This window comes from Neofelis nebulosa, chromosome 7, assembly GCF_028018385.1.
Source record: "Neofelis nebulosa isolate mNeoNeb1 chromosome 7, mNeoNeb1.pri, whole genome shotgun sequence".
NCBI classification, from domain to species: domain Eukaryota; kingdom Metazoa; phylum Chordata; class Mammalia; order Carnivora; family Felidae; genus Neofelis; species Neofelis nebulosa.
The window spans coordinates 31,416,060-31,428,903 of NC_080788.1; the positions used below are offsets into that span (position 1 = coordinate 31,416,060).

The 12,844-nt window shown below is 57.1% G+C and overlaps 1 protein-coding gene across 1 annotated transcript in view; it reads left to right on the forward strand.

The window, feature by feature from the left end:
- Nucleotides 1-5,880, forward strand: part of CSPG4 (chondroitin sulfate proteoglycan 4) — a 40,385-nt gene extending 34,505 nt beyond the window's left edge. The window contains exons 15-16 of the mRNA XM_058736979.1: nucleotides 2,638-2,821; nucleotides 3,120-5,880. Coding sequence (XP_058592962.1) covers nucleotides 2,638-2,821; nucleotides 3,120-4,954 — 2,019 coding nt within the window. The 3' untranslated portion in view covers nucleotides 4,955-5,880. The remainder of the gene's footprint in view (nucleotides 1-2,637; nucleotides 2,822-3,119) is intronic.
- Nucleotides 5,881-12,844: the final 6,964 nt, after the last annotated feature.

Sequence of the window (12,844 nt, forward strand, 5' to 3'; positions counted from 1 at the left end):
ATGCTGCCATCTCACTTCAGGGCATAGCTGTCCCAGAGCACACCAGCGGCCACCAGGTAAAAACTAGAACGCTCAGCCATATGAAGAGGGACACTGCTAGTTGCTGGGAGCACAGAACTCTCTGTGCTAAATGTGCTGGTGGGGCCAGCAGCCATCACTTAAATTAATATCCCTTCTGCGTGGGGGAGGTGCCCTGTGTGCTGGCAGCCTCAGCTTGCTCCAAAGGCACAGCAGGTGAGGATCTTTCAGACATCAGGGAAGGAGGTGTCTTTAACAAGGGAAGATGGCAAAAGGTCTCTCATGTCAACATCCCCCCAGGTTTTTGGTTCTCATGAAGCCCTAGCTTCTGCCCAGGTCCCCTTGCCACCGTATAAGATACTCAGCAGGCTGGTGGCTGTAGAAGCTGTGCACCCTGAGCCCCTGGGAGCCTCTGTCATCCGATGCCTACGAAGGGGGAGGGAACAGGACAAGGCCTTCAGGGTCCCTCTCCCACCCACAGTGCTTTCCCCACACCCCAGCAATATGCGGGATGGAAATGAATGGCCACCAGGGGGCCGGGCAGCAGTACCACCCAGAGAAGCTGGGAAGAAGCTTCCTAGCAGAGATGCTGTCCCGACTTTGGGGCAGGGGGCAGGACAGGGCTGGGTAGTCTTGACGGCACACTGTCCCACAATACTCTGAGCTGGGGGGGTCAGAGATCAGGTGTCCTGTTTTGCAGATAAGGAAACTGAGGCTTAAGGATACGAGGCAACTATTCAGAGGATGTGGCTAGTAAGAGACAAAACCAGGATTATGGCTCCTGACTGCTAGTCCAAGATTTCTTTCGCCAGAGGACACCGTTTGCTCCTGGAGCTCAGAGACCCCCTCCCTGTCTTGCCTGTGATTTGCCTCACCCCCAGCCAGATGCCTCCCATCCACGGAAGCTCCTTGCACCCAGGCATCCAGCCTTCACCCCACTCCTAGGGGCCTCGATTTCCTTCCTGCCACCCTTCAGCCTGGGCCACAGGTTATAGCTGACAGTCCTTATGGGCCACATCTGGTCCACAGATGTGTTTTATTTGGCCTGCACAATGCATTTAATATTTTTAAATTAATGATCGACATATCCCCTTTGGGGGATTTCACATGCACCACACACACACACACACACACACACACACACACACAAGCCTGATTTCCAGGTTCTTAAAAGGCTGTGTTCCCTCTTACCGCAATCAGCTGAGGAACAGCGGCCCCTTTCAGCCTGGGTCTGCAGCCCCTTTCAGCCTGGGTCTGTGCCCCCTTTAGAACTGTGGTTCACCCCCTTCAAAGGATGGATGGCTCCCCTGTTAGATGGGGCACCCCTCTCCAGTTCATCACAACCCCCCTGTCCTAGAGTCTCCTGCATGCTGGGATCCCAGTTTCCATCTTAGTATTGTGCAAGTCCTGTTTTTCTGAGAAGAGGACAACAGTTCCTACATTTCCTAAAAGGGAAAAACAAAAGATAAGCCAAGAGGACACGTTTGAATCACAAGGGGGAGAGAGCAGATTTCTTTATGGAAACGAGGAATATTCCTAGGTGTTTAACATGCAAACAGCCCTAGAGAACAGCAGATGTGGCTGGAATGGAGACACCGTGGTGGGAAGGGTAGGAGGTGAGGTCACAGGGGTAACCAGGTCAGATCTTTGTGGCCAAATGAGGAGCCACTGCACTATCTGAGCAAGAGTGACATAGCCTCACATACATTTTAAAAGGCTCACTCTGGCTTCTGTGTTAAGAACAACTGTAGAGGGAGGGAGCAGTGGTCAAAGCTGGCACACAGGAGGCCATGGGGATAATCCAGGCCAGAAGTGACAGTATGCAAGAGAAAGAATACTCTGGGATGACTCCAGGGGTTTGAGCCTGAGCCTCTGGAAGAACAGAGCTGCCACCACATGAAGTGGGAGGGACTAGGAGAGGTGTGCAGGTAGGGGGTCTGTCCATCTGCACAGAGCGGCCAGGAAGCAAGTGGATATGTGAGTCTGGAGTTCAGGAGACAGCAGCCTGGGAGAGATTAAAGACTATTCTTTATGGAGTTTTGCTGTAAAGGAGAGCAAAATGGGAGGGGCGACAAATGTTGGAAAAAGTGAAGTCACAAGTTTTTTCTTTAAGATGCAGGAGAATAACTACATGGTTGAGTAATGATGAGACTGTTCCCTTGCTGGGGGTGGGGGGCGGGGGCTGGATTGTCTCCACAGGAGAAAGAAGGGAAATGGTAAGACTGGTGTCTTCAGCGGGGAAGAGGGGCAGGGACCTAGTGCAACAGTGGAAGAACCAGCTGTTGAGAGAAGCGTGGATAGAATTTTGCTTTCCCCAGGGGCTCAGAGAGATGAGGTGATTTGCCTGAGGCAGCAGAGCCCAGATTTGACAAGGCATTGGCTCCAAAGCCAGTCACCTCACTGCCACACGATTGCCAACGGTGACCCACTGAGCTAGTGAGGAAGAGCACGGGTTACCGACTTACAGCGAGGCACAGCCAGGTGAGCCGAGAGTGAGGCTGGGCACCGAGAGTTCATCACGGAGACTGGAGCACCCAGTGCCAGTGCCGCCCTGGGAGGGGGCTACCAGCCACCACGGGCTGAACCCGCCTCTCATCCCAAAATGGGGTCTCCCCACAGGTGTATGCTGGGACTGTTCTGTATGAGCACGAGATGCCCCCTGAGCCCTTCTGGGAGGTCCGTGACGCCGTGGAGCTCCAGCTGTCGTCACCCCCAGCCCCTGATGTGGCCACCACCCTTGCTGTGGCTGTGTCTTTCGAGGCTGCCTGTCCCCAGCGCCCCAGCCGCCTCTGGAGTAACAAAGGTGAACAGCAAAGTTTGGGGGACACTGGGAGGGCCGAGAGAGGAGGGCACACAAGGCCAGGGTCAGCAGCTCCCATGTCAGTCCCCAGGACCTGGAAAGTTATAGGGAGAGTGGGTAGGTGGGGACGCTTTGAGGTTAGAGAGGAGACATGATCCTTATCCTCCGGGGTACCCTGAGCCCCACCCTGGGGTCCCTGGTCTGACGGAAGAGACACAACCTTGCCCCAGGGGTCCTGGTCTGAGGGTCTGAGGTCTTTCTTCAGTGGACAGGACCTTCACAGCCTATGTCCCACCTCCAGGTCTTTGGGTCCCTGAAGGCCAGCGGGCGGAGATCACCAGGGACGCCCTTGATGCCTCCAACCTTCTGGCCACCATTCCATCACCCCAGCGCCCAGAGCACGATGTACTCTTCCAAATCACACAGTTCCCCACCCGGGGCCAGCTGTTGGTGTCTGGAGAGCCTCTCGACGCCGGTCGGCCCCACTTCCTTCAGTCCGAGCTGGCCGCAGGGCAGCTGGTCTACGCCCACGGCGGCGGGGGCACCCAGCAGGATGGCTTCCGCTTCCGTGCCCACCTCCAGGGGCCGGCGGGGGCTTCCGTTTCGGGCCCCCAAACCTCGGAGGCCTTCACCATCACCGTGCGGGACGTGAACGAGCGGCCGCCTCGGCCCCAGGCCTCCGTGCCGCTGCGGCTCACCCGGGGCTCCCGCGCCCCGGTCTCCCGGGCACAGCTGAGTGTGGTGGACCCAGACTCGGCCCCCGGGGAGATCGAGTATGAGGTGCAGCGGGCCCCCCTCAACGGCTTCCTGAGTCTGGCGGGGGCCGGCCCGGGGCCCGTGATCCGCTTCACGCAGGCCGACGTGGACGCGGGGCGGCTGGCTTTCGTGGCCAACGGGAGCAGCGTGGCCGGCATCGTGCAGCTGAGCGTGTCTGACGGGGCCAGCCCCCCGCTGCCCGTAGCCCTGGCCGTGGACGTCTTGCCGGCGGCCATCGACGTGTGGCTGCGCGCGCCCCTAGAGGTGCCCCAGGCCCTGGGGCGTTCCTCCCTGAGCCGGGAGCAGCTCCAGGTGGTGTCGGACCGGGAGGAGCCAGACGCAGCCTACCGCCTCACCAGGGGGCCCCGGTTCGGGCAGCTCCTGGTGGCCGGGCAGCCGGCCACGGCCTTCAGCCAGCTCCAGGTAGACCACGGGGAGGTGGTCTTTGCCTTCACCAACTTCTCCTCCTCTCGCGACCACTTCAGCGTCCTGGCACTGGCCAGAGGTGCCAACGCGTCGGCCACAGTGAATGTCACCGTCAGGGCGCTGCTGCGAGTGTGGGCGGGTGGGCCGTGGCCCCAGGGTGCCACCCTGCGCCTGGACTCCACCGTCCTAGATGCGGGCGAGCTGGCCAACCGCACGGGCAGTGTGCCCCGTTTCCGGCTCCTGGCGGGACCCCGGCATGGCCGCGTGGTCCGAGTGCCCCGGGCCAGAACGGAGCCCAGGGACAGCCAGCTTGTGGAGCAGTTCACCCAGCGGGACCTTGAGGATGGAAGGCTGGGGCTGGAGGTGGGCAGGCCAGAGGGTAGGTCCCCTGGCCCCGCAGGCGACAGTCTCACTCTGGAGCTGTGGGCACGGGGTGTGCCCCCTGCTGTGGCCTCACTGGACTTTGACACTGAGCCTTACAATGCAGCCCGGCCTTACAGTGTGGCCCTGCTCAGTCTCCCCGAGGCTGCTCAGACAGAAGCAAGGAACCCAGAGAGCAGCACCCCCACGGGCGAGCCAGGCCCATTAGCCTCCAGCCCCGTGCCCACCGTGGCCAGGAGGGGCTTCCTGGGCTTCCTGGAGGCCAACATGTTCAGTGTCATCATTCCCGTGTGCCTGGTCCTCCTGCTCCTGGCACTCATCTTGCCCCTGCTCTTCTACCTCCGCAAACGCAACAAGACGGGCAAGCACGACGTCCAGGTGCTGACCGCCAAGCCCCGCAACGGCCTAGCCAGTGACACCGAGACCTTCCGCAAGGTAGAGCCGGGCCAAGCCATCCCACTCACCGCAGTGCCCAGCCAGGGGCCCCCGCCAGGGGGCCAGCCTGACCCAGAGCTCCTACAGTTCTGCCGGACACCCAACCCTGCTCTCAAGAACGGCCAGTACTGGGTGTGAGGCCTGGCCTGGGCCCAGATGCTGATCAGGCCAGGGACAGGCTTGCTCAGGCCCCGGCCCCATTGCTCCCATGCCCTGGTGCTGTCTGAGTATCCCCAGAGCCAGAGATACCTGGGGACATCTGAGGTGGAGGGTGCTGGGAGGAAGTCCCAGGGGTGCAGGACCAAGTAGAGTCAAGAGCTGGAATCTCCCCAGCTTTCTCCATGCCTGGAGAACTGCAAGGGGGCCAAGGTCAGAGGCAGGCTTAGAGTCAGTCCCCCTGCCCTGGAGCTAGTCTGGGCTGTCAAAACCAGAGCGATCTCCTAGATATGTCAGGACTCTGGATCTTGGGTCTGTGATCTTGGGTAAGTCACATCTGACCCAGGCTGCTAGGAGGTCAAGGAGAAGAGAGGGTAGGGAAGATAGACAGGGATTCCTGGCTTTTCCACTCCAAGCCAAGGCTCCCTTTGTCTCTGCCCCAGGGTTGACGGGAAAACTTTTTCCCCTGGTTTTTTAGGGAGATGGTATTCCCTGGAGCAGAGGGCAGGAGGAGAATGACCCTCCACTCTCTAGGAGACATAAGCCAGTAGAATAATATATTCAGGGTGCAAGGTAAGGCAGGTTGCTCTGGGAATGGGTTTATTTAAGAGGGATTACAAGGAAGCTATTTAACACAGTGTTGAGCTAGCCCAGACTAATGGAGCCCTGAGAATGTGGGATGGAGGAGGGTCTGAGGCCAGTTCATTCCCAAGGCCCCACCTTGATGGGCTGAGGGCTAGGTAGGCAGTATGGGTCTGTGGCCCGGGAACAGGCGGGGCTGAGGAGCATGTAGGGTCTCAGGCCAGGGGCCACTGTAATGCCTGTGCTCCCCCAAGGACTGGGGGGTGAGCCATTGGGGGCACTCAAGTCCATGGGGCCTGGATAAATGGTGCTTTGGAGGTTCTGGACAGCTGTGTGTCATTTGTCTGACCATGCACTGGGTCCTTGTCCACACCAGCTTGCACTCCCCCGGGGCAGGCCATCCTACCAGGCCTCAGCAAACAGGCAAGACAGAGCTACTCGAGCCCTAAATTTCCACCTCTTGGGCCTTTCAGATCTCTTCTGTCCCCACCTGTGTAGGCAGGTGGGCCAGTCTTTGTGGGATGGGACCAAAGCCCTTTGGTTTAGTAGAGATAGGCTAGGCCTTCTCCAAGGAGCTTAAGGAAGCAATTAAATCAGGAGATATATTCAGTGTCCCAGCCATAGATTTCTTTGCCTGAGTTTTGGCTTCAACAGCCTTGTCCCTCCCCACTCTCAAGACGTTAGAGAGCAAAGGTGAGGAGACCAAGGGGGAGAAAGGGACCCCAAGGCTGGGACCTGATACTGCTGGAGAGACAGAGGGGCCTGCCACAGGTGCCTTCCCTTGGCTCCCTGGAGATTTTCACAAGAAAGGTTTCTTTTGGTCTCCACCCCCAACAAGAAGACCAAGGTGCTCCTTCTCGAAGGTAGGGTAAGCAGCAAGGATTCTGAAAAACCAGCTGTCCCGAGAGGCTGTCATCTGGTTAGAGATGGAGCTGAGATACAGGGTCTCCAGAAGACCCTCTATGAGCTGCTAAGGAGCTGTCACCTTCTGCCCCTCTCCCTTTTGAGGGTCTCCCAGGGTTGCAGGTGAAAAGGACAGATTCTGGGTCCCAGGTGATACTGCCCTGGCAGTAGTAGGCTGATGTCCTCAGAGAAAAAGCAGCTCTCGGGGTGGGAGCAGGGGACCTGAGCACAGCCACATTGGGGTGGAGAGTCCCAGCCAGCCTTTGGCAGCTGACCAGTGTCTGGGGACCAGAGTCACCTCTTCCCTGTGTCTCCGTATCTGTAACATCTGAACCAGGAACTAGGGCAAGAGAGGAAACTCCCTCCTCTCCACTGCTGCCCCTACAGCTCCCTGCAGGGACGCTTCTCAGTGCCCCTTTAACATCTCGACATCCCCTTAGATCCTCCTTCACTCACAAGATTTGGGCAGGACACCAGGAATCCTGGTATTTCACTGCTGAAAGGGCCCCCAGAGGATCGAGGGCAGGCTGAGAGTCAGAAAGGGTTAGGGGGTTGTCAAGCCACACACAGCAAAGCAGCATTAGATTAGACCAGACCCTGAGGCCCAGCCAGCTCTTCTTGCCACACTGAAGAGTCTGCCCCCAAGGAAGTTGCCAGGACCCATAGAGAGGGACCCCCATAGAGATCCCTCTACACCAGAGGCTCAAAATCCTGGCCTGGCTTCCTTTTACAACCTAGTCTCTCCAGCACCCCTCAGGCCAGCCTCACACAGGGGCCCTGCCAAGGGTGTCTCCACACCACACCCCACGTTCTTCCCTGCCTCTTCCTGGAGCTCAGGGCCAGATCCTCAGGGCCCTAATATCTGGCGCCAGTCTCCACCCAGTTTCCCTGGGAGTGTAAGCTGAGAAAGGGTGACAGACCCGCCAGGCAGGATCTGGCCTTATCTCCGATTTCCCCCAGAGGACTGACGACACCCTCTCTGTTCACTCAGCCCAGCCTGCCCTGCCCCCAGTGAGCTGGCACCAGCTGACACTGCTCCAGCTCCTTTAAGCCTGTGCTGGACAGCGGGCTGGCACCCAGGGCATAGTGCAAGCAGCTCCATGAGGACCTGGGAGCGGGTCTTTTACTGGAATCCCAAACTTGGAACCCAATCTAAATGTGGGGCCTCAGTTTATGCAAATCCCTTGCAGATTTCAGATATGCACCAAAGACTTAAAAGGGTTGCTATCCACTTTGCAAAATAACTCACTATCGCCTAGCTTTAAGGAGCCAGCCTGTGTACAAGTGCTTAGGAAAGTCTGGGAGCCTCTGACCCTCTTCACACACACACACACACACACACACACACACACACACACACACGCTGCACTTGTGCAAACAGCTGTGTACCTTTAGACCTTCAGATACACAACACAGACATAAATACCTGCCTACATAATAACATACACCCACACAATATATACAGCTGCACACACAAACTCTGGAGATAGTACCCCTCACTTGTGGCCCTCCCAACAGTCCCCAGAGCTGGCCATATGGAACCAAGGGCTAGGATTCCCTGCCCATCCAGAGACCCAAGCTGACATCAGCAGAGCCAAGAAGTGAACCCACAGTGGGAGGGGTGGTGGTGGAGGGGGTGTGGGAAGCAGGGTAGGGATTGACAGAGGGCCCAGTTCCTAGGGTCCCTAGCTTAGAAGTCCTGCCCACCACCCTAAATGGTCTAGCCTATTAGATGCTAAAGAAGGGGCTCCCTTTGAGCCCCTCCCCTCATGCTAGGAGCTGGCCCACAGTTGGCTATGGCAGCTGTAGAACCCACCGAGCTGGAACCATCATCCTCCAAAAGAAAGCAAGAAAAATGGATCTTGACCCTGCCCTGCACCTCTCCTGACCAATGGGAACTGCCAGGGGTGTTGGCATCTTCCTCTGGGCCCTGAAGATTCAGGATCTTAAAGGGAAGGAGGTACCTGGGCAGCCCCCAGAGTTCTCTGGTTGGGTCTCCCATTCCTTGCCATAACGTGTGAAGGTGCCCTGGCAAACGGATGGAGCCAGGACATTAACCAGACCTGCTGGACCCCTCTCTCCACAGCCCTTATCCTCCCCGAGGCTCTGTTGTAGTTAACACCATCTCTGTATAGTTACCGCTAGGATTAGTCAGGCATTGGCAAGGGCGTTTTGTGCCAAAACTGCTGTGGGAGATGCACATAGGAATCCACCCACCCCTTCCTGAAGAGCCCCAGACATGCAAATGAGTAACTACCACACCACGATGTGTGCCCTAACCCAGCCGTGTCAACTGGCTGGTGAAGGGAAGCCCAGAGTGGGAAGGCACCTTGCTCTATCAGCCTCCTTCTCTCCTTAGAGTGTGTCGGGTCTTTCCATGGAAGGGGCAGCCATGCAGCTGCTAAAGCTAAGCATGCCCAACTACCTCCTGGTTACATTTCCTATCTCGGTGTAACGAGGTACGGCATTTAACCGATAGCTGCTGTGCTCATAAAGGATGCAGGCTCCTCCGAGGGCCACCAGGATAATTTGTGGGTTGTGCTGTGTTCCTTCACAAGGCAGATGTCCTAAGACCCCCTACAGACAAAAGTAACCCTTGGTTAAATCGACCAGTGACCAAGAAAGAACTTGTCTACCCAAATGCGGCCTCAGCTGGTGGTGCCCCATGCCCCACCAACCTGAGCACTGCCAGCTCTGTTAGCCCAAAACCTAGAGCTAATCCCAAGGCTTACTTCTGATGCCTTGTGAGGTCAGAGAGGGATCAAGTGACCCAGTCTCTGGGTCCTGAAGGCCCAAACTAGATGGGTTGTCTAAGCCTTTGTTGCCCAAAGTGGGCCCATGGACCAGCAGCATCAGAAGCACCTGAGAGCTTCTTAGAAATGAGGACTGTGAACTCTGGCTCAGTCTGTAGAGTATGCAACTCTTGATCTGGGGGTTATGAGTCCACCATGCTGGGTGGACATAGTACTTAAAACTAAAAATCTTTAAAAAAGAAAAAGAAAAATGAGGACTCTCAGGCCTCACCCCAGATCTGCTGAGTCAAACCCTGCATTTTAACAAGGTCCAGATGATTAGACAACCAACCAGTAAAGTTTAAGACACGTTGACTTAAGTCATCCCCCTCGACTTCGATTGGAGAAACTGAGCTGCAAGAGGCAGAGACCAGGCCAAGATCACAGCCAGTCAATGACAGAGCTAGAAAGAGGTCAGACCACGTGATCTAGTTCCAGAGTTTTGTCTTCCACCTCAAGCTGTCCATCCTTCCCCACACCCATTTGAAGTACCTAGGTGCCCCACAGATCTGGGCAGACAGGGCTCTGATGTGGGGGTTCCTGCTCCAGGAGCCTCCACTCAGGACAAGAGGGAAGCAGAGGAGGGCCAGGCTAGCCAGGTCTGATCCAGTGGGGAGGGTCTGCGGAAGCAGCCCACTCCCACCCTATCTCCCACAGACAGGTCCCAGAAAGTGCAGCAGCCCCTACCAACCTGCCTTCTGCAACCCAGCTAGTCCCCCCGTCCCCACCTGTCCAGGTTCCACCTACAGAAGGAGAGACAAAAGGAAGGGTCCAGCCAAGGTCCCCAGTCAGTGCATCGGGTCTCCCCCACAGTAGAGCAGCAGCAGCAGCCGGCAGGAGAGGGGGAAAGAAACTGCCTGCCAGGCTACTGCCCAGGCCTGATCAAGAAGGAGGGGATGCACCTCCCAGAGTACCCCGTCCTGTCCTGCAGAGGGCTGGGGAACAAGAGGGGCTGGACCACTAACTGTCCCTTCTGGCTCCCAGAACAAATGCTGGCCGTGGCCCCCAGGCTGTGTGCCACCCTGGTGCTGAGTGCCTTCAGGGCCAACTCCCCTCCCCTCCCAGGTTGCCGAGGCCCCCGGCCCTCCACCCCTGGCAGTAAATATAGTTCAATGCTGTGTGCCCATCAGAGCAGTGTCCAGCCTGGCCCAGGGCTAGGTATATAGCAGATGTTCAGTAGATATCTATTACCAGAATATAGTTCCTCTCTTCCCGCAGGCCAAAAGGTCTCTGACCACCAATCTCACCCAGACCCCTCTTTCATGGCTTCCCATCTGGTTCCCCTGGCTTCTCTCATCCCCAGGAATGCTGGCTGGGCTCCCAGCTGCTTGCTCTGGCCCCTAGACCCCTTCCAGGGCCCAGGCGGACCTGGCCCCAGGCCCTAAATTCCTAAGGCGCTGGTTTAATCTGTCCCTGCCAGACCCTTCAGCACTCACTTCTCTTCCTCCATGCTCACCCATGGCCTTCTCCCCACCAGATACCTGGCGTCTCTCCGCTCAGAAGCCCATGGGCAGAACACTTTAACCAAATCATATGTGGGAGCCTGCCACCGATAGAATCAAAGTTGTTTGAATGGGACAGGAGGAGAACACAACCCAGAACCCCCTTACACTCAGCCTTCCCCTGTCACTACAGCTCCTCATCAGAACCTCCAGGATCCACTGGCCCCTGTGCCAGCTGCTCCTGCCACTGCAGGGCTCACCTGATCCCAACCTTCAGGGGCACAGAGCAGAGCCGAGCCATGGGTGCCCCCAGAGGACCCCGCATTCAGTCAGAGGTCTCAGGGCCCCAACCTTAGAGGAGTGACTCACCTTAATCACCCAGCATACCTCCTGGAGGATTGAAACCCTTCCAGATGCCAAAGATGCATCTTTCAGCAGTGGGATTCCTAGCACCTAAAGAGGCATCAGGGCAAGTGTGTGGGTCAGAGACGCCAGACATGCTGGCCAGCGCAGAGCCCTCCAAGAACCAGAGAGTAGCAGAAGGAACCCTGTTGGGTCTTGTTGGGGAAGGTGTAGCCTCTTCTAAAGGCCTGGTGAGCAAGCAGACAGGTGGGCGAGGCTGGTGAAGCCCGAGCACTCCTGGAAGGCTGTGAGTCAGGGCGGAAGGGCTCCTTCTGAGTCAGCCCTGCTAGGAAGGTTGCCCTGTGGGTGTGGCTCCTGGACTAGGCAACTGGGCAGGGTTCTTGGACCCCAAGAAGGTTCCAGGCCCCAGAACTTCATCCCCTCTGCCCCATGAGCTGCCTGAGAACCTCAGTCTGGGGACAGAACCCATGAACTGAAGGAGGGAGGGCAGAGATGGTGATTGTGTCTACCCAATGAACTTGTAGAAGTCCACCCACCTGTGGATGGGATATCTGACCCTAGAAAGTACAGAGCCAGGCCTGGGAGAGCTTGTTACCTGCTTTCTGCCTTCAGCCCCGCCTCCTGTCTTCATTTCTGCCCATTTCCCAGTTCCTACTGCCGTGAATCCTGTGTGGTTAGCCAGAGGCTCCACTCTTCTGCCTGAATTAGAACCTGTCAAAACAGTGCATCTGACCAAGGCTGCTTTTCAAAGGGTCAGTGTTGTGGCAAAGCTCTTAGAACAGCACCAGGCACAATAGTAAATGCTCAATAAATATTGACTATTATTATTAGTGCTGTTATAATGGTGGTTATTATTGAATTGCCTAACATATGGGTCTATCCTATTGCAGAAGCTTAACAAATGTTCGAAGTTGACATTACTGTTATTACTATAATTTATTACGGCCATAACAGTGCCTGGCACATAGTAAGTGCTAAACAAATGCTCAGTCCTGGAAGGCCAAATGCATTCCCCATTTGGAAAAGAGGGACATCAAGGCATTCTCCTTTGCTGGACTTTGGTAAGGAGAGTGAGGTGTGCAGCAAGGGGTCAAGTTCTCGGTACAAGCCACTCTGACCTCCCTTCCTCCACCCCACCCCATTGATCTGGAAGACGTTGGAGGAGGCTTGACCCCTTGGACCCAAGAGGGAGGAGTCCCACTTGAACCTCCCTGTCCAGTGGAGGAGGCCGGTTGAGGAGGGCAGGGCTGGAGGGAGGATGGGCCCGGTGGGCCCAGGGAGGGCCAGAACACAGGGCCTTCCTGAAGGGGGGGGGGGCCTGGGCTGTGCCCTAAAGAACAGAGAGAGCCAAGCTTAAAGCAAAACAAGACGGGGTGGGCGGGGGACAGCAGGGGGCAGGGATGGGGGGGGAGGGCAAGATGGTGTAGAGCCAGAGGGACAGGAGACTGGCCCTGGGGCAGACAGGGGCTCTGGGGATCAGGCTGAGAGAAGCTCCTGTGCAATTCACAGTCTGATAGGGAGTAGCTGCCCTGAGTAAACCTGGCACTGGGCTGGAAGCATGTCCTTCCACACTGCCCTCCTGCCAGGGCCAACCCTTTAAGATGCAGAACCGGGGTGAGGGTTGGGTGACTGCTGAGCCCCTGGGCCAGAACTCTCACCCAGGTGAGTGAGCTCAGTTGCCCAACTACCCAGGGGTCACCCTAGGAGCCTCAGGAGTCAGCCTGGTTGGGATACCACCACCCCTCATACATACCTACCCCACCCCTGCCCAGCTGATGCCAGCCCAACTG